The 20,146-nt window shown below is 43.2% G+C and overlaps 1 protein-coding gene across 3 annotated transcripts; it reads left to right on the top strand.

Moving 5' to 3' along the window:
- The first annotated feature begins 1,776 nt into the window (after positions 1-1,776).
- On the top strand, positions 1,777-14,133 carry ZNF786 (zinc finger protein 786). 3 transcript variants are annotated; one of them, XM_059712106.1, is made up of 5 exons: positions 1,861-1,894; positions 3,108-3,531; positions 6,588-6,714; positions 10,160-10,312; positions 11,514-14,133. In XM_059712106.1, exons 3-5 carry the CDS (start codon positions 6,681-6,683, stop codon positions 13,616-13,618), a joined length of 2,292 nt encoding a protein of 763 aa, XP_059568089.1. In that variant the 5' UTR covers positions 1,861-1,894; positions 3,108-3,531; positions 6,588-6,680; the 3' UTR covers positions 13,619-14,133. The 3 variants fall into 3 exon arrangements, with proteins under 3 accessions (XP_059568088.1, XP_059568089.1, XP_059568087.1); XM_059712105.1 differs by lacking the exon at positions 3,108-3,531 and having other exon boundaries at positions 1,777-1,894; XM_059712104.1 differs by lacking the exon at positions 3,108-3,531 and having other exon boundaries at positions 1,862-1,972.
- Positions 14,134-20,146: the final 6,013 nt, after the last annotated feature.

The raw sequence follows: 20,146 nt of genomic DNA, 5'->3' as shown, positions 1-20,146 counted from the left end.
GATCTGGAAACAGCCTAAGTGCCCATCAGTAGATGAATGGATTAGAAAACTGTGGTACATCTACACGATGGAATACTATGCTGCTGTAAAAAGGAAGGAACTCTTACCATTTGCAATGTCATGGATGGAACTGGAGAGCATTATGCTAAGTGAATTAAGCCAGTCAATAAAGGAAAAATACCACATGATCTCACTCATTCATGGACAATAGAGGCCATTATAAACTTTTGAACAATAATAGATACAGAGGCAGAGCTGCCTCAAACAGATTGTCAAACTGCAGCGGGAAGGCCGGGGAGGGTTGGGGGGCAGGAGGTAGGGGGGTAAGAGATCAACTAAAGGACTTGTATGCATGCATATAAGCATAACCAATGGACATAAGACACTGGGTGATAGGGGAGGCTAGGGGACTGTCTAGGGCGGGGGGATAAAATGGACACATATGTAATACCCTTTGTAATACTTCAAGGAATAAAAAAATAAAAAAAAAGACCGTACCCTTTTATGTAATGATGTTTACTTTGAATTTATATTAGTTCACACAAACACTCCATCCATGCTTTTGTTCTGGCCCTCCAGTCCAGTTTAAGAACCCATTGTGGCCCTCGAGTCAAAAAGTTTGCCCACCCCTGCCTAAGACCATCGGAAAACACATATAATTACATATTGTTTTGTGATTAATCACTATGCTTTAACTATGTTCAATTTGTAACAATGAAATTGGGGGTCACCACAGCATGAGGAACTGTACTAAAGGGTCGTGGCATTAGGAAGGTTGAGAACCACTGGTTTAGAGTAAAAGGCAGAGTAAATTTGAGATCCATTTTATATTTACATTATAAGACTACTAGAGGCCTAGTGCACAAGTTTGTGCATGGAGGGGGGTGTCCCTCAGCCCAGCCTGCACCCTCTCCAATCTGGGACTCCTTGTGGGATGTCCGACTCCACAGAGTGTGGTGGCCATCTTGTGATGATGTCTCGCGTGACTGGCAGTCGGACATCCCTCTCACAATCCGGGACTGCTGGCTCCTAACGCTCACCTGCCTGCCTGCCCGATTGCCCTCTATCCGCCCCCCTGCTGACCATCTTGTGATGATGTCACGCATGATGCCACCTAGGCTTTTATTATATAGGATTACTTGGGCTGTATAGACAATAACTCATTCCTAATTTAAGACTGTGGGGTCCACAATGCCATGTCTGCATGACTTCTGAGAATAACCACTGAACATCCTTGCCCTCACCTGTACACCTCTGCTGCGGAGTGGTCTGCATACTCGAGTCTCCCTCAGGTGGAGCAAGACAAAAAGGGAGAAAATGAGAGACGTCTGTAATACTATCAACAATAATTATTTTTTTAAAGAGTCTCCCTTAGGATGGACTCCCAGTTATCAACACGGGGACCTGCTTGTTAATGCCCCTTAATTGTCTGACCTCCCTAGCAATCTGATTCCTGGGGTCACCCCGCAGATGGCGGGGGTCGGTTTTGGGGTGGAACCAGATGTGACCCCCATCCCTGTCTCCTCTCCATCCATTTCCACTTGACTGCATTTACACCTCTGTCTTCGTCCCTCTCCAGCTCTTTCAATTCGCAATGGTCTTTGTCTGTCACCCTTGAGCCCCCAAGAGAGTGCCAGGGTCCGTCCCCAACAGGTGGCGGCTCCCCTGGGCAGCCAGGCTGTGCCCCTCCACAACTACGGGCAACTCGGGCGGCTCCTGCAGGCGGCGTTCGCTCCTCCCGGCAGCAGGGGGCGGTGTGGGGGCGGGGCGTCGGCCGGCCTCAACTCCCAGCGTGCACCGCGCCGGGGCTGGGCCTGCTGGGCGGGGCGGAGAGCGAGGCGCCGGCCGCCGGGGCCCGGCGGAGCAGCGAAAGGCCATGGCTGAGCGGGCTCCGGTAAGGGGTGCCTCGTGCGGACGCCCAGGTTCGGGTCGGGTCTGTTGTTTCCAGCCTGGCCGGCCGGCGGGCGGACAGGTGGGGCGCAGTGTGGGCCGCGCTAGGCTTGGGGTGTAGGGTCCGGGGACCGCCACGCCGGGGGCGCTTCCGTGGACAGACCTGAACGCAGCCGAGCGTGGACGGGCAGAGCCGGGAGCGGGCGGCGCCGGGGTCGGGGCACCGGGCGCGCGGGCGGACCGGGAGGAGGACGGAAGGAGGCCGGGGGCCCGCCCGTGTCACCGTTCAGCCAGCTTTAGCTGCTGAATTCAGAACAGGTGTCAACGACACGATTGTGCCCGGCGCCGCGGTGCTTGGCAGGGGCTTAAATGTCAGAATCAGCCGCTGACGTTCAAGTTCGTGTTGAGTGTAAGAAGGAAGGATGGTGATAGACTGAAAGGGTCAGAAGAGGACATGAAAACCTAGAGCACATATGATTTCATTAGTGTTGTGCTGAAACTGAGGTTTAGAGAGGGGCCATTTTTATTATGTTTTTCTATATAAACTTCTCAATATTGAACGTTTTTGCTGAATCCTAAACGAATTCATGAGATCATTAATTTTAAAATACTGTTAACAATCTCCACAAAAGACATAATTCCTTGGATTAAAAATAGAAAGGATATGCAATACATTTATAGAGGAAATGATAGATAAAGGGGAGGTATACCGTGCCTATAGAAGAAAAGATGATACTTTTCTTCCAACTTAATGTATAAATTTACTGCAGTTTTATCAAAATGGCAGTAAGATTTTTACGAATTTAGATAATTTATAAATTTCATTTGGAAAAATAAAGATCAATAATGTGATTCTTAAAGAGAAAAAAAAAAGAGCAAAGAAGGAGGAATTGCCCCAGAAAATAATAAGACTGACTTATAAATCTGTAGAATTGATACAGTTCTGTTTTGTGTGGAGAGAGACAGAGCAGTGGAAACCAAAAGAGCACCCTGAAGCAGACTGTACCAGATTGAATACCTCTCCAAAATGCAAGTCCTTCTGGAACCACAGACTTTAACAGTGGTTCTCAACCTTCCTAATGCCGCGACCCTTTAATACAGTTCCTCATGTTGTGGTGACCCCCCAATTTCATTGTTACAAACTGAACATAATTAAAGCATAGTGATTAATCACAAAAACAATATGTAATTATATATGTGTTTTTTGATGGTCTTAGGCGACTCCTGTGAAAGGGTAGTTCGACCCCCAAAGGGGTCATGACCCACAGGTTGAGAACTGCTGCTTTAGAGACACAGAAGAAGAGACACAGAAACCTAGATACTCCAAAGGAAAAGGCCATATGACAGCAGAGAACGGCAGCTTTAAGCCAAGCTATGCCAAGGGTGGACAGCCACCACCAGGCACAAGGGAAGGGCATGGAATAGAGTCTCCATTGGAGCCTTCAGAGAGAGCTGGGCCTGCTAACACTCTGTTTTCGGACTAGCCACCAGAATTGTGAGAGGACACGTTTTCATTGTTTTAAGCCATCTAGTTTGTGGTACTTTATTACAACAGCCCTAGAACACTAATACACAGACTTTCAAGAGCAGTATTTGGGACAATTGACTTTCCATTGGGGGAAAAAAGCAAAAAACATTGAGGTAATCACTACTGTATACCATTAAGAAATTACATTCATTCCATGTAAGTTAAAAATCTAAACACAAGCCCTGGCTGGCGTGCTCAGTGGTTAGAGCATGAGCCTGCTTACTGGAGAGTTGCAGATTCAATTTCAGTTGAGGGCTCATACCTGGGTTGCAGATTTGATCCTCAATTTCGGGTGCGTGCAGGAGGCAACCAGTTGATGTCTCTCACTCACTCAGACTGATGTTTCTCTGTCTCTCCCCCTACCTCTTCTCTTCCACTCTCTAAAAATCAATGGAAAAAATACCCTCATTTCTTGGGTGAGGTTAAAAAAAAATGTAAACATAAAATTAAACATCAGCCTTTTGGAAGAAAATGTAGAATATCTTTGTAACCTTAGTGTAAAAAAAAGTTTCCTTAAAACACAGAAAACAAAATAACCTAAGAAAAGATTGATATATTTACATCACAATAAATAAAAATTTTATGTATAGTATTAGACAGCATAAATAAAATTTAAATATTTAGACACCCTAGGAGAAAGCATTTGCGACCTAATGTAGTCAACAATCAATGTACAAAGCATATAAAGAAGTCTTCAAAATGAAAGGACAAGTGGCTCAGTAAAAATATAGGCAAAGGATATGAATAGGTAATTCACAGAACTGAAAATGGATTGAAAATTGTGAAATTCAGACAATGAAACTCTATACAAAATTACAATAAATCAGTTCTCTAGCAATATAAACAGATCACAAAATGTTGAATGAAAAATGCAAGTTGTAGTATAATAAAGCACTTTTGCATAAAAGACAAAGCAATAGTATATATTATTCATAGATATGTATGAGTATTAAAAGTTAAAAACATGAAATGAAAAGTTACCACATTCATCATACTGTTTACGTCTCCAAGAGGAGGAGAATAAGACTGAATGTAAGAAGATTGAAGAGTGGACCAAGAAGACTTGAGCTTCATCTATCATGTTCTGTTTTATTAAAAGGAAATTTGAAGAAAAAATGTTAAATTTGTTAGGTCAATGGTAAATACAAGGATGCTTATTACAGTCTGTGATTTTTTTGGATCTTGTAAACTGAAAATTAAAGTAATAAATAAAGGCTTTTTGAGCATTTTTGAAAAACATCTGTTTAAAAGTAAGGAATTTGCCCGGCTGATGTTGCTCAGTGGTTGAGCATCTATATATGAACCAGATCATAGTTCAGTCCCCACATACCCAGTTGTGGGCTCAATCCCCAGTGGGGCGTGTGGGAAGCAGCCAATTGATGATTCTCTCTCATCATTGATATTTCCTTTCCTCTCCCTTCCTCGCTGAAATCAATAAAACTATATTTAAAAGTAAGGAAATTACTATAGAGAAGAGAATAAGTATATTTAACACAAATAAAAACACTCAATTCTGCTATAATACATCATATGCATTTCAAAAAATCACAGTGCCAGGCAAAATCATGCAATAAAAACCACAGCTTAATGGAGAAACGGTGTTAGGCACACAACAGTCAAAAAGTTTATCAGTGGTGGCCCTGGCCAGGTGGCTTAGTTGACTGGAGTATTGACCAATATGCCAGGGTTTCGGGTACTGTCCCTGGTCAGGGCACATGGGACAATCAACCCGTGGATGCCTGAATGGGTGGGGCAATGAATCGATGTTTCTCTCTCAAGTCAATAACTTAAAAAATGGATTTCAGGAAATGAGAGGGAGAGAGAAATAGAAACATCAATAAGAGAGAATCATTGATCGGCTGCCTCCTGCACATCCCACACTGGGAATCCAGCCTGCAACCCAGGCATGTGTCCTGACCAGGAATTGAACCGAGACCTGGTTCATAGGTTGACGCTCAACCACTGCACCACGCCAACTGGCTCAAATCAGTAACATAAAAAAAAAGTTTGTCAGTGAGATGTTAAAAAAAGATAGGAACTCTGGCTGGTAGCTCAGTTGGTTAGAACATCCTCCCTATATGCCAAGGTTGCTAGTTGGATCTCTGGTCAGGACACATACACGAAGCAACCAATGAATGCATAAATAAATGGAACAACAAGTTAGGGTTTTTTCCCTCTTCCCCTCCTATTTTCTCTCTCTAAAACTTAAAGTATTTTTTAAGGAGGACCTATGTAATACTTTAAACAAAGATTTTTTTTTAAAAAAAATTTAACCCTGGCTGGTGTGGCTCAGTTGGTTGGGCTTCAGCTTGGGTGCCAACTCCCAAGCAGTGGAAAAGATACATAAATTGTACATAAAAGATACAACCCTAACCCCGGGATGTTTCAAGGGTCAACTGTATATGCAAGGGCTAACGGTTGATATTTCCGTCTAAGGAGAAAGAATATTGTATTTAATAGTGTTGTATGATTGGCTCTCCATATATATGTAAATAGATATACCAATTGCCTCTAGGATTAAACTAAATCTAAATGTTTAAAAAAATTAGTAGAATATCTGTAAACTTATGAAGTGGGAAACACTTAAAATGAAACAATATGGAAAAGACTCAGATTTTTAACTAAATGAAAGGCTCGGAATGTTTGGCGAATATAAAGTCAAAATACAATTGATATATTGGGAGAAAACATTTCTAGTCAAGCAAAGAATTAACCCCAATATAAGAAAGTTCATTCAAATTATAAGAGCCCACTAGAACGCTGAACAAAGGATATGAACAGTCATGCACAAAGACATGTGGACCGTCCCCAAAAAGTATGAAAAGGATGTTAAGTCTCACAGGTTAATGCATATTAGAACAGTGAAATACAATTTTTTTACCCATCACATTGGCAAAAACATAAGTCTTAAGGACATCCTGTGCTGGCACAGGTGTAAAGAAATGTTTTATTAGCTAGGGTCAAAGTGCCGGATTCTTTTTGGAATATCGAAGAGTTGTGGTTAACAACAGAACCACATAACTGGAACAGGGAAGGAGCTGTTCCCAAGAAAGAAGCTGCCAAACATTGAAAACTGTGTCCGCTCCAAAAGTCTTTTAAATGGCTGAGAAGGAGCCAGAGTCATTTTGAAGCAATCACGCTTGTATGTGTATTATGTGTGTACTTGCAGGTACCTCTGACTTTTGAGGATATTGCCATTTACTTCTCGGAGCAAGAATGGCAGGATCTAGAGGCCTGGCAGAAGGAGCTTTACAAGCGTGTGATGAGAACCAATTATGAGATTCTGGTTTCTCTAGGTAAGAACTGTTCAACCTGTTTTTGTGGGTAAATCATGGAACTGGGTACTGTATGATGTTCCTATTGGTCGGTCAGCTAGCCAGATTTCTCAGAAATTAACTCAGAAAAGCACTTTTACCCCATATTCTTCCACTAATACTCCCGTCAGCATTGCTGATCCCTACTCAAGGGTAGACAACGTTACATGAGAATATTTGATGCAGCATGGAATGTAAGGTGGTCAGGAGTGACTAAATAAGTATATTTCAGGGCATTTAGTCTCTACATACTTTCAGATTCCAGGATTTTCCACATGGGCACATGCCTAGCTCATATTCATACAGTACCCAGATATTTTAACCTAGGGTATTCTTGTCTGTCACTTTTTCCGGGGGTGTCCATATGCCTTGGAAACGCTAATGTTACTTTCCCCTACAATGAGATTTGGCAAGGCTTTCCATGGACATGTTGAACAGCAGCTGTCTCTGCATGGTTGTGGTCATGGGTGTTCTTTTTAGTCTTGCTGCTTACTTGGTCTTTATATTTCTTTTTATTATCAAATATGTTTATTAAAAATTCAGGTCTTTCTTTCAGAAAAGCATCAAATGGTAAAATCTCTTCATTCTCACTCCCTCAGTTAATTCCCTAAAGGCAACCACTTTTAACCATTTTTTTCTTTTTTAAATTGATGAGAAAGAGAGAGATTGATTTGTTGTTCCATTTATTTATGCATTCATTGGTTGATTCTCATATGTGCCCTGACCAGGGATTGAACCCACAACCTTGGTGTGTCAAGACAACACTCTAACCAACTGAGCTACCCGGCCAGGGCTAACCATTTCTATTTTAGTTCTCACTGTGGTTTCCTTCAATCTGTGTAACTGTCATGCTTACATCTCTGTTTCTTTTCTTATCATGTTTAGGCAGCATTAATGAACTCATTACTATGAAAAAGGAGGCATTAGCCCACTTACGCTGTCAATTTTCTGTCTCCTTTCTCCCCAGATTTTGATAATTTTTCATGCCTCTATTGGCTACTTTAATGATTTAAATAATAAACTTCTAGATTGTGTGCCATGAAATTTACATCTCTTGACTCCTTTAGTATATGAAGATAAGGTAGTTAGTTCTCCTATACTTCCTTCCATCTCTCCTGCCAGTTCTTGACAGCCAGACCATTTCCTTTAGATTGAAAAGTTTCTAATACTTATATTTTGTTTAATTACCATAATTTTTCCAGGTACTTTCTATAGAGTGTTTCTGAAACATAGCTAAGATGTTACATTATTTTCATCATTATTATTAAAGAACCAATTAAAATAATTGAGTCTATAGGTAATTATGTCATTACTTCTGTGCTACCCAAAAAGAATATTCCAAGCATCAAAATCAAATGGATCTATCGTTGTGGTTGTGGTCTGCATTTCCTTAATGGCTCACCATGGTGAGCATTTTTTTTTAAATCTTCTTTGAAGAAATGTCTATTCAAATACTTTGCCCATTTTTACATTGGGTTATTTCTCTTTTTATTGTTGAATTATAAGTGTTCTCTATTTGTTCTGTACCCTGGGCCTTTAGCAGATACATAATTTGCAACTATTTTTTTCTATTCTGTGGGTTTTCTATTTACTTTCTTCATGGTGTCCTTTAAAGCACAAAAGCTTTCAATTTTGAAGAAGTCCAGTTTATTTTTTCTTTTGTTGCTTGAACTTTTGATGCCATATCTAAGAAACCATTGCCTAATCCAAAGTCCTAAAGATTCACTCCTATGTTTTCTTCCAAGAGTCTTATCCTTTTAGCACTTACATTTAGGTCTTTGATGTGTTTTGAGTTAGTTTTTGTATATGGTGTGAGGTAGAAATCTACTTTTACATATGGGTATCCAATTGTCCCAACACCATTTGTTGAAAATACTATTTTCCCCCTATCAAATTCTCTCTAGTCAATTGATTCTTTTGGAAAATCAATTCACTATAAATGTCCATTTATTTCTGGATTCTCAATTCTATTTCATCCATCTATATGTCTATCCTTATGTCCCTACAACATTGTTTTGATTATTATTGCTCTTAGGATCAGTTTGTCAATTTCTACTCCGTCCCCTGCCCCCACAAGTAAGCAGATGGGATTTGGGGAATATTGTCATCTTAACATTAAGTCTTCCAATTTATGAACATGGGATATCTTTCCATTTATTTAGGACTTTAAAATATTTTAAAACAATATTTCACCGTTTTTATTTTACAAGTCTTGCATTAATTTTATTTCTAAGTATTTTACTCTTTATTAATTTTATTCCTAAGTATTAATTTTATTTTATTAATTTTATTCCTAAGTATTTTACTCTTTTGGATGTTATGTAGTTGAATATTGTTTTGTTTGTTTTTGGAAAAATACTTTTATTTCAAAAGCTGCTGGGAGTTCAACCCAGATGAAGATTGATAATAAATGTATGGATTTTTTAAAAAGATAGTGATTTTTTTTTTTCATGAGAGCAGCCTTAGAATTCTTTGGGTGTTGAAGTCAGATTTCGGAGGCTGAGGAGGACTCGGGAGCAGTGTGTGACCAGTCTGCACCTGTCTGGTGCCATCTGACATTTATCCTGGAGGCATTGCCCAGATTGTCTCTCCTCTGATCCGGCCATCCACAACCTCCTCTAGCAACCTTTGAAGCATACTTTTGGTTGTTACTGAAAAAAAGTTTTACTTGAAAATACAGAGAGTAAACCTTTCTTATAGGAGAATGGCGACATATATATTTGAGAATCTTGTAACTTTTAATTCATCATTTTACTCATTGCAACCCACTCTGTTCTAGCAGAACTCAGCCATGGTTTAGGTTGTCGTTAGCACTGTCACTAGAAGTACTTCTGAGAGAATTTTTGCTGGAGCCACCTACTTTGAAATTTCCAGGGACAACCATTTCAGTTCTTATTTTTGTATACCCCCCTCTTCCCAGGGATCTCTAGTTGTCCCACCATTTTCAGAGCACACTACGAGTATATTTTATGAAACCCATGACAATATACAGCATTGCTAGATATATGGGGACAAAGACAAGATTAAAATAGCACGAGATAGCTTATCTCATGTTATGTGTGGGAAGTTTTGCTCTTCTTTGTGTAAATTATTATTATTTTTTTGTTAATCCTCACCTAAGGATATTTTTTCCATTGATTTTAAGAGAGAATGGAAGGGAGGAGAGAGAAACATTGATGATGTGAGAGAGACACATGGATTGGTTGCCTCCTGCATGTGCCCTGTCTGGACTGGGGATCAAACCAGAAATCCTTTGGTGCGTGGGCCGACGCTCTCACCACTTAGCATCACCAGCCAGATTATAATCTGTTTTTTGATATCTCTTTTCCTACATTGTCCCGAGTAAATTTTAAGAAATTTAAAAAGTCAGTGTGCTTTAAATTTCACACTCAAGGAAACCAAACTCCCATTTGGCTTCTCTGTACAGATGGTGGACTTCCCAAACCGGAGCTGATATCCCGGATTGAACAGGGGAGAGAGCTCTTCAGGAATTTCGGAGAACCACAGAAGTCAGGAAACGTGATTTTCAACCCTGCTGATTTGCATTTCGATCCAGTTATTGAGGGACAGCAGTTTTGGAGTAAGTATAAAGAAATCAGGGCCCTGTCCTTAACGATGTCACATTCAGGTTTCTTACTTCTAATTACTTCTGATCTTGTCTTGTTTGGCTGGGCTGAGGCTTGGCATCTGGGTTCTGGAGCCTGCGTCTGGATCTTGCCTTTTCTGAGTGACCTTGAGCAGGTTATTCATCCTCTCAGTATTTCATTTCCTAACTATAACATGAAGCTAATAAAAGTACGTACATTATAGGGTTAAAGTAGTAAGAGCTCAGTAGGTGTGAGCTGTTCTGAGTAGGGGTGGGGGGAAATTGCTTCCTCCCGTCTGGAGACTGTTGTCTCTGTTGGAATGGCTAAACCTTAGCTCTCCACTTGTTTCCTGTCCTGATGGAGAGTCTGGGGCTTCTGGATTCCTCAGAGTCAGTGTTAGGTATGGGATGAGAAAGTCAAATGTGGGCATCATTCCAAGAAATCTGGTCAGTAGTTTGTTTAGCTTTTAGCTGCTGCTTTCTGGAGAATAAAAGTTTTTCTGCACAAATTATTTCACTTTTTGCCACCTGCTTTTCTTTCAAGAAACCATTTTAAATAGTTAGAAGGGAAAAGAGAAGAAGAAAGAAGGAAAAAATAGTTAGAAGGAAGTTGGAAGAGGGAGGAACAGACCCAAGGCCTTGCTGCCTGGCTTCGGGGCAGCTGTGGAGCACACAGAGCCACATGTCAGTCAGGGCTGTCAGTGACACTGCCCTTTTCCCTTCCTGACTCCAGGAATGTGCACATCAGAACGGGGCAATCGGGGTGAACGTTGACAGGATGTGCAGTCCGCCAGGCTCATGCTGAGCGCTCGGCACACATTAGCTCCTTTCATTCTCACAGCAGTCTCATTGGTACCCTGTTTCTCTAGGAGGAGGATCTGAAGCCAAAGGAGCTTGACAAATGTTTCAGTGGGCACATGGGATTCGAACCCAGACATGCTGGGTTCAGAGCTTAGGCCCTACATTTGTGACCTGTATTTTCCTCTTATTCTAAGAAAGTCTGTTCGGTTTACTTTCAGCAGACTCACCAAACTCCTGGTCATGAAACGGAACCAAACTGAAACGTGCCCTGTGTACAGTTTAGTGGAAACTGGGTTCCCAGGCCACCAGAGGTCACTGTTGGAGATCACTTTCCTAGTGCCATAGCCTTTCATCACGCCATAGACACGAATTCTGACTGAATTTTTGGTTTCAGTTTCAGGAAGCCAGCAAGCTGTGAATTCAAGAGAATCCGAATGCCATTTCCAAGTCGATCCTCTTGAGAGCCAGGGTTCCTCCGAACCCTTACTAAGAAAAAATGAAGATGTTTCCTTCAGGCCGGACCAAAACATCACCTTCATGAAGCCAGACAGACACGATCCACGGGCTCTCCTCCCAGCAGCCCACCATTCCTGGAAACCCACCCACAGAGAAAGACTCTTGAACCCCAGAACTCTGGGTCCCCCAGGCCTCCAGGAGATGACCTCCTGGGAGGGCACCCCACATCCTTGCCCTGTCTGTGGGGAAAGCTTTTGGAAGAAGCATCGTGTAGAGAAGCACCAGGGGAGCCACTCGAAGGACCAGCCGCATGGGGCCTGGAAGAAACTCGGCAGACAAGCTGACCTGCGGCATCAGTGGAGCACCCCTCGGGGACAGAGGCACTTCCGATGTCATGAATGTGGGAGGAGCTTCTGCCTAAAGCGGGATTTGTTTAACCATCTGGCCACACACACAGGGAAGAGCCCACTGCAGTGCCCTGATTGCAGTATGTGCTTCCATCACAAGTGGACCCTCTTCAGCCACCACCTTCTGCACCAGGGGGAGAGCCCTTCCCAGTGCCCCAGATGTGACACGAGCTTTCTCCCCAAGACCAGCATACAGGCTCACCAGGGCCAGCGCAGCGGGGCGAGGCCAGTCTTCCCGAGAGAGGGCGACAGGGCCTTCTGTGAGAAGGCCAGGCTCAGCAGTGTGCACTCAGGACAGAGGCCAGGCCCAGGCCTGCCTCTTGAGGAGCGCTGCCACTTGATGGGGGGCATGGAGCGTGTCCTCCAGCGCTGCCCTGCCAGAGAGAGGCCATTCCTTTGCACAGCATGTGACAAGTGCTTCTCTACCAGGGCCAAGCTCACCAGCCATGTCAGGGTGCACCAGGGGGAAAAGCCCTTCCCGTGCCTGGAGTGTGGTAAGAGCTTCCGCCTGAGGGGCCTGCTGAAGGTCCACCAGCGTGTGCACAGTGGAGAGAGACCCTTCTCCTGCAGGAAGTGTGGCAAGGGGTTCAGCAAACAGTGCAGACTCGCCGAGCACACCCGAGTGCACAGCGGGGAGAAGCCTTTCTGGTGTGCCGAGTGTGGCAGGAATTTCCGCCAGAGGGGACAGCTGCTGAGGCACCAGCGACTGCACACGGATGAGAAGCCCTTCCAGTGCCCCGAGTGTGAGCTGAGCTTCCGTCTGAAGAGCATGTTGAGAGCCCACCGGCTCCGACACAGTGGGGAGAGGCCATTCTCCTGCAGTGAGTGTGGCCGCGGCTTCACTCACCAGTGCAAGCTCCGGGAGCACCTGCGTGTGCACAGCGGGGAGAGGCCTTTCCAGTGCCCCGAGTGTGACAAGAGCTTCCGCCTGAAGGGCATCCTGAAGGCCCACCAGCGCACCCACAGCGCCGAGAGGCCGTTCTCCTGTGCGGAGTGCGGCAAGGGCTTCACCAGGCGGTCTAAGCTCACCGAGCACCTGCGCGTGCACAGTGGGGAGAGGCCCTTCCAGTGCGCCGACTGCGACCGGAGTTTCCGCCTCAAGGGGCAGCTGCTGAGTCACCAGCGCCTGCACACCGGAGAGAGGCCCTTCCAGTGCCCGCAGTGTGACAAGAGCTACCGTGTGAAGGCAGACATGAAGGCCCACCAGCTGCTGCACAGCGGGCAGATGCCGTTCTCCTGTGAGTGTGGCAAAGGCTTTGCCAAGCAGTCAAAACTTGTCGAACACATCAGGACACACACAGGGGAGAAGCCTTTTCGGTGTCTGAAATGTGACAAGAGTTTCCGCTTGAAGGCACAGCTGCTCAGCCACCAAGGCCTGCACACAGGAGAGCGACCTTTCCACTGCCCTGAGTGTGACAAAACCTTCCGGGAAAAGGGACACATGCTTAGGCACCAGCGCATACATCGGCCAGAAAGGCCTTTTGCCTGTGGCGACTGTGGGAAGGGCTTCATTTATAAGTCCAAACTTGCTGAACACATCCGAGTGCACACAAAATCCTGTCGTGCTCCGAGTGGGCCTGACATTCAGAAACGGCTCAGCCAGCTGTTTGCCATGATCGAGGCTGACTGGAGCTGAGACAGAGTGGCAGCCATCCAGATAAGCAGCCATCGGGCTCATGGTGCCTGGGGATCCACAGCAACCATAGCTGAACCCACTGCTGCACACGCTGGTGGACCTTCAGCAGGCCGCTCGGGGAAGCTCTTGTCACACTCCAGGCACAGGTTTCAGGAACAAGGGCCCCTTTTGAGCAAGAATGTAATACAAGTTAGGAATATAAGAAACCACTAAGAATTTTCTTAAATCATCACCAGTTGTATTTTCTATCCATTGATAAAAAGAGACATTTGTTTTTCCTACCATCTTAAGTGGCAATTTTACCCAAATACTTAGCTAGCTTTGAAATCCCAGGTTGAATTGAGACAGGAAATCCCTCTAGTACTGGCTGTTACATGTCATTCCCCTTTTCTTTTTTCATATATGATCCTAAGCTGGCGTGGTTTCAATCCAGTGAATTTTGTTGCAGACATTAGATTTGGTTAGATTGACTTGTTTGGAAACTGATAGTAATAAAACAAGTTTTCTGAATGGTTGATGAGAGTGCTTAAGTTTCACAGCAGTTCCACAGTGATTATGCATAGTTCCCCTAGGGAAAAGCTGCTAATTTCAGCAAGAATTGGCTAATCTGAGTTGAAGAAATATAAAACTGAAGGTGCAAAAATGTACGGGACTAGAATTTAAGAGATTGGGAAAGGTGTCGATTCGGGAGCTCCAGAACAGAGATGCTATTTGAACCTGAGAGAGTAAATGAGATTCCCATTCACCCCAATTAGCAGATGACTAAATTCCAAGTTGAGATAAAATAACAGGCAGCAACAGCTTAGTGTGGAGAGTTTTCAAGCAAATAAAAGTAGAAGTAGAAGTAAACACAATACAAGTAGAAGTCCAGGAAAATGCCGCCTTTGGTACATTAAGTGAGGGTTCTGTGTGCACAGAATGTTTACTTTAGAGAAAGAGTTTTCTTTCACACAAAGAATTCCTGGCTTTTAGAGGGTTCACATTGCATGTAACAGAATGGCTGATTTGTAATTCTGAAGGCTGATAGAAAATGAGATTGTCAGTAAACAGTAATAGACATGGCTATGAAACAATGTCACAGATTATTTTCTGTGGAACACTAGCTCCAAAGAGACTCTTATTAAAAAAATTACATGACCAATTAGTTTAAAGTTGAACAATTCCCTCACCCTGCTTCCCACAGACACAGTCCATGACTCTCCGAGAGAAAGACATACTGTGAATCATATTCTGAATGTGCTTGGCCTTGGGATCCTTTCTTTTTTCCTAAAACACTTACTGTGATCTGTGGATCTTCTGCAGGACTCATTTTTTAAAAATTACTTAAGAATAGGCCTGGCTTCAACAAAATAGCCCTTAGTCTGTTCAGAAGAGTGAGAATCCCAGGAAATGAGGCCTTGGGTCTTAGAGAACAAAGAAAAAAGACCTGTAAGTCAGATTACACTTGAATAGTTTAGAGCACCCGATGTTTCCTTAACACTAGATTGCCCAAGGAAGTCATTTTGACTGCTTATTAATTTCAATTAGAAAAACAATGATGTATATAATGACAGAATTTCTTAGAATTTGGTGACTTTTTATACAACATATAAATGCGTTTATTAGTAATTGTAGTTACCTCCCCCTCCTTCATTTCCGGTATATATATATGTGTTATACCTATATTGCCCAAAAGCAGTCATTTTGACTGCTTGGGAAATTATGACTCTTATTATTGAATTGAGTAAATTTCTTATATGACCAGTTCGGCTGTGTATTGAAATAACAGTTTTCATTTTTTTTCGATTACCGTCACATGATAACATACAAGTACATGATAAATTGCCGATACTGGATAAGTTGCAGTTGCTCAATTAGCTAAACTAGTACTTGTTATTCGAATCTTTATGCAGTGATACTTGTTCTAATAAGTTGTTTATTTTATTTATTTTGCGCCCTAAATTCATGAAAGAAATGTCGAATAGAAGTGAGTTATTGGAAAAGCTAAGGAACATAAGTGAAGAGTGCTCCGATATTATTCTTTCACAATGCAGTCATTTTGACTGCTTTTGGGCAATATAGGCATATACAAAATTTCGGTCTTTCTAGTGTTAAGTGATGGGACACTAACAAGGGTGATTGATAATATTAAGAGATGGTGTCATTTAGGCAGGTTTCTAATCACTCAGAGCTGCACTGATGTCTGTTGTGTTCACAGCATTGCGAACCTCACAAAGCATAGCGATAGACCCAGCATAGCTAAGGAGGGGCAGTGGCCTGCTCCAGAGGAGCACTGCAGCATGGGGACCTGGAGGAAGAGTATGTGACTGTGAAGCAGGTAGTGGTTTTGAAGGGAACGGCAGGCCAGGGACTCTAGGCTGGAGTTCTCGCAGACTCATATGTGAAGGATCTCAGAGATCCTAAAAGATCCAGAGTGTTTGAATTTTGTTAAAAATGGCATGTTTTGGGGGAAGTTGAGAAAAAGGCTAAGTCCCAATTAAACCCAAGTGCCCCAGGTTGCTCACACTAAAAATGAAAAAGATACCAGAGCGATGTTTAAAGAATAGAGGGACTTCTGGGAAACAAGGTGGCACAAGCACAGGTTCATAAAACTCCCCTTCCTGTTCTGCCCCAATTCCTCAAAGGAAAAATCAGTGCTGAGATATGCTGGTGCAATCCCAGACCTTCAAGAATAAGTAATGATGCCTACAAGAACCCCATCACCGCCCTAACCTGTTTGGCTCAGTGGGTAGAGCGTTGGCCTGCAGACCAAAGGGTCCCAGGTTCGATTCCGGTCAAGGGCATGTGCCTTGGCTGCGGGCACATCCCCAGTAGGGGGTGTGCAGGAGGCAGCCGATCAATGTTTCTAACTCTATCCCTCTCCCTCCTTTCTGTAAAATATCAATAAAATTTATTTAAAAAAAACAAACAAAAAAACCCCCCCATCACCTCCTGCCCAAAAAAGCCTATCTCCTACAAACATGTCAAACTCAAAAGGTTAGCACGGGCCAAATAAATGAGGCATGAGGCCTGTGGGCGGTGAGTTTGACATGTTTGTCCTACAAATAATCTGAAGAGCCCAATAGTGAAGATCACATTAAAGCAGCGGTTCTCAACCTGTGCGTCGCGACCCCTTTGGTGGTCGAACGACCCTTTCACAGGGGTTGCCTAAAATCATCCTGCATATCAGATATTTACATTAGGATTCATAACAGTAGCAACATTACAGTTATGAAATAGCAATGAAAATAATTTTATGGTTGGGTCACAACATGAGGAACTGTATTTAAAGGGCCAGAAGGTTGAGAACCACTGCATTAAAGGGACATAATGAAAGAAAAAAGATCCCAATTAAATTTTGGAGCCCCGCCAGCATGGTTCAGTGGTTGAGTGTCAACCTATGAACTAGGAGGTCATAGTTCAATTCACGATTAGGGCACATGCCCAGCTTTTGGGCTTGATCCGGAGTGTGGGAGGTGCAGGAGGCAGCTGATCAATGATTCTCTCATCATTGATGTTTCTATTTCTCTCTCCCTCTTCTTTCCTCTCTGAAATCAAAAAAAATTAAAAATTATGGAATGTATTATATTATTGATTACCTAGAACACCCAGCAGAATCAGCAAAGTAACTATTACAAATAAGAAAAAAGATCCTGTTCACAAAGCCCAGTCACTGTCTCCATTCAAGACAGGAACTGCCCTGGCTGGTGTGGCTTAGTTGGTTTAATAGAACTGAAAGGTCACGGTTCTATTCCTGGTCAGGGCACATACCTAGGTTGTAGGTTTGATCCCCAGTTGGGGCACATAGAAGAGGCAATTGTTTCTCACATTGATATCTCTCTCTCTCTCTCTCTCTCTCTCTCTCTCTCTCTCTCTCTCTCTCTCAAAACCATATCCTTGGGTGAGGATTTAAAAGAAGAAAAAGAAAATAGATCAGCCCCAGCCAGGTGGCTCAGTTGGTTGGAGCTCAGTTAGTTGGAGCGTCTTCCCATATACCAAAAAGTTGTGGGCTTCTATCCCGTCAGGGCACATGCAAGAATCAACCAAAGACTGCATAAACAAGTGGAACAGCAAATCGATGTTTCTTTCTCTAAAAAATAAGTGAGTAAAAAAAAAAAATGTATAAAGAAACAAAAAGATGCACGGTGCTACCAGCCACAGGAGGCTGTTGGCTATAGAAGCACAAAGAGCTGAACGTTCCCAGGATGCCCTGCGTGTCCCCAGGGCAACGGCCGGGCAGGACGGCGCTGACAGGCGCAGGCTCCGCCCCAGCACCGCCGGGCACCTGGGCCTCCCCTCGCAGAGCCCGGCAGGTGCTGAAAGCTCAGGCTGCAGGACCCTGCGGGACCATCAGGTGGGAGTGGTGACATCTAGGCCCGGCAGAGGGGGCGGCCCGCGCGGGAGCCCCGGCCCAGCCTTCAAACAGGAGCTCCCGCGCTGGGGTCCGGAGGGCAGTGCAGGGAAATCCATGCAACCACCCCAGAAGCTGTGGGAACTGTCTGGCGTGGGAGCATGGAGTTTTACCTTTACCCATTCAGCGTGTGGCCCCCAGAGGGCGCTCTGTGAACACTTGTTGAATCAATCAATGGATTAATGAGAGTCCTACACTTCACGACCGATTTTACAGTCAGCCCAAGGCTTTCTGAGTGTTCCTGTTTCCCTGGAACTCAGCTTGTTGGCGAGGTATAGAATGGAAGGAAAAAGAACACGGGACATTATGGCTGAGAAAAAGAAAGGAGTCCCAGAGAGGGACATACATAGTACAATACTAAATGGCAGTGATCGGGACTGTCGCTTTAATAACAGTTCTTTAGAAAATGGTAACGATGGGTGCAACTCTTATTTTAGTTTTAAGTCTCTGAAAGGCCCCCTGGGGTGACAGGAACTGTTTCCTGATACTTAGCCTGAATTGAAACAATGTTTCTCAAGAAACATGACAATTTCTTATTGTCTTTTTCACCAATACAAAAATAAATAGATAGTATTCAGGTAAGGTCTTCATTTTATGCAATTTCCTTTATCAGAGGAAAGTGAGTTACAACAGGTTAAAGGACTTGCTCCAGGTCACTTCAGCTAGTGATTGAAAGTACAGCTTAGGTTTCTGGGGTTCCAGTTCTGTGCTCTTCCTTCTTACCTTCAACAAATATTTATTGGGACTTCTTTCCTTTAATAAATATTTAATATTATTCTTCACAGTATTGCTTCCCTGGGGTGTGGCTGCCTAGCCATGCTTCTTTCTCACATTTTTCAGTTTATCAGGAAGCTATGGGGCATTTTCTGTACTCCTCTTTGTCACCTTCTAGGAAAATGATATTTTGACTTTGGGTGCAAAAAGTTTTGAAGAAGTTAATTGATGACCCATCATTTCTTTCTGACATTTCTAATGTGTTCTTGGGGGCAAATACTTTTCAATTTAAATTTCATTTTAATGGAGTGAAAAACAGTACCAGTTGTAGAAGATTCTGAGGATGTAACTTTCTGTATTTCTTTCTTAGAAACACAGTGTTTTTAAGGTAGCACCCAGAAAGCATTGAAGACAGTTCTATGCAGACTTTATCACATAGTACTATAACATGTTTGCATGACTATGTCCTACAAGACTTACACACTTATATGACTGTCTTCGTGTTCATTTGATGAATCAAACTATTAGTTTTAGGTCCTGATTCTTTAGTTAGAAACTAGAGGCCTGATGCACAAAATTCATGCAAGAGGAGCCCCCCGCCCCCCCGCTGCTGGCACTGGCTTCTCTCTGGCACCCGGCACCCAGGCTTCCCTCACAACCCCAGCTTTGTCCAGAAGATTGTCCAGAAAGATATCCAGTCTAATTAGCATATTACACTTTTATTATTATAGAAGATGTGTTTTCTGAGGCTCCAGTGACTGACTTCTTTATGTTTTCTCCCCACTATGCCTATAAAACAAAGGCCTATTTATTCAGTGATCCACCTCTTCCTGGGTATGAATCTGATTTGTTTGCAGCCAATGTTAACTTTTGGAAAGAGGACCAAAAAAATGATTACAACTTCTTCCTGGTATTATGTCATCAAAACCTTGCCTGTTTTATATATTGAAAAGTCTGACTTCTCAAGATCCTTTTGGGAACTCCTTATGTGATATGAACAAAGGTAGAAGGCTTATAACCATTACTGGTGAGGGCAGGTATGAAGCCATCCTGAGACAAAAGGAAATGTGTTCAAGGGTCCAGGGGGAGTGCCCTTTGATGATGTGCCTGGCCATCTGTTTCTGAGCACAAGAGTACAAGAATCTGATGAGCATCAGAAAGTACCTTACAATACCCCTGGCTGGTTAGCACACTTGGTTAAAGCATCATCCTGATACATCAAGGTTTTTGGTTCAATCCCCAGTATGGCACATACAAGAATCACCCAGTGAATGCCTAAATAAGAGATATTTCTCTCTCTAGGAATTATGTTTTTATTGAAAAATTGAGAGTAATTCCTGAAATCACAAATCTCTGCAGGCCATCTGTTCTTTCTGTTTGCCGCTTGACTAGCCTTTCATGGACAGCAATTTCCTTTATCAGCA

This window comes from Myotis daubentonii, chromosome 10 (genome assembly GCF_963259705.1).
Source record: "Myotis daubentonii chromosome 10, mMyoDau2.1, whole genome shotgun sequence".
Taxonomy (NCBI): Eukaryota; Metazoa; Chordata; class Mammalia; order Chiroptera; family Vespertilionidae; genus Myotis; species Myotis daubentonii.
Note: the sequence above shows the minus strand (reverse complement) of the source record. Positions and strands in the feature narration are given on the sequence as shown.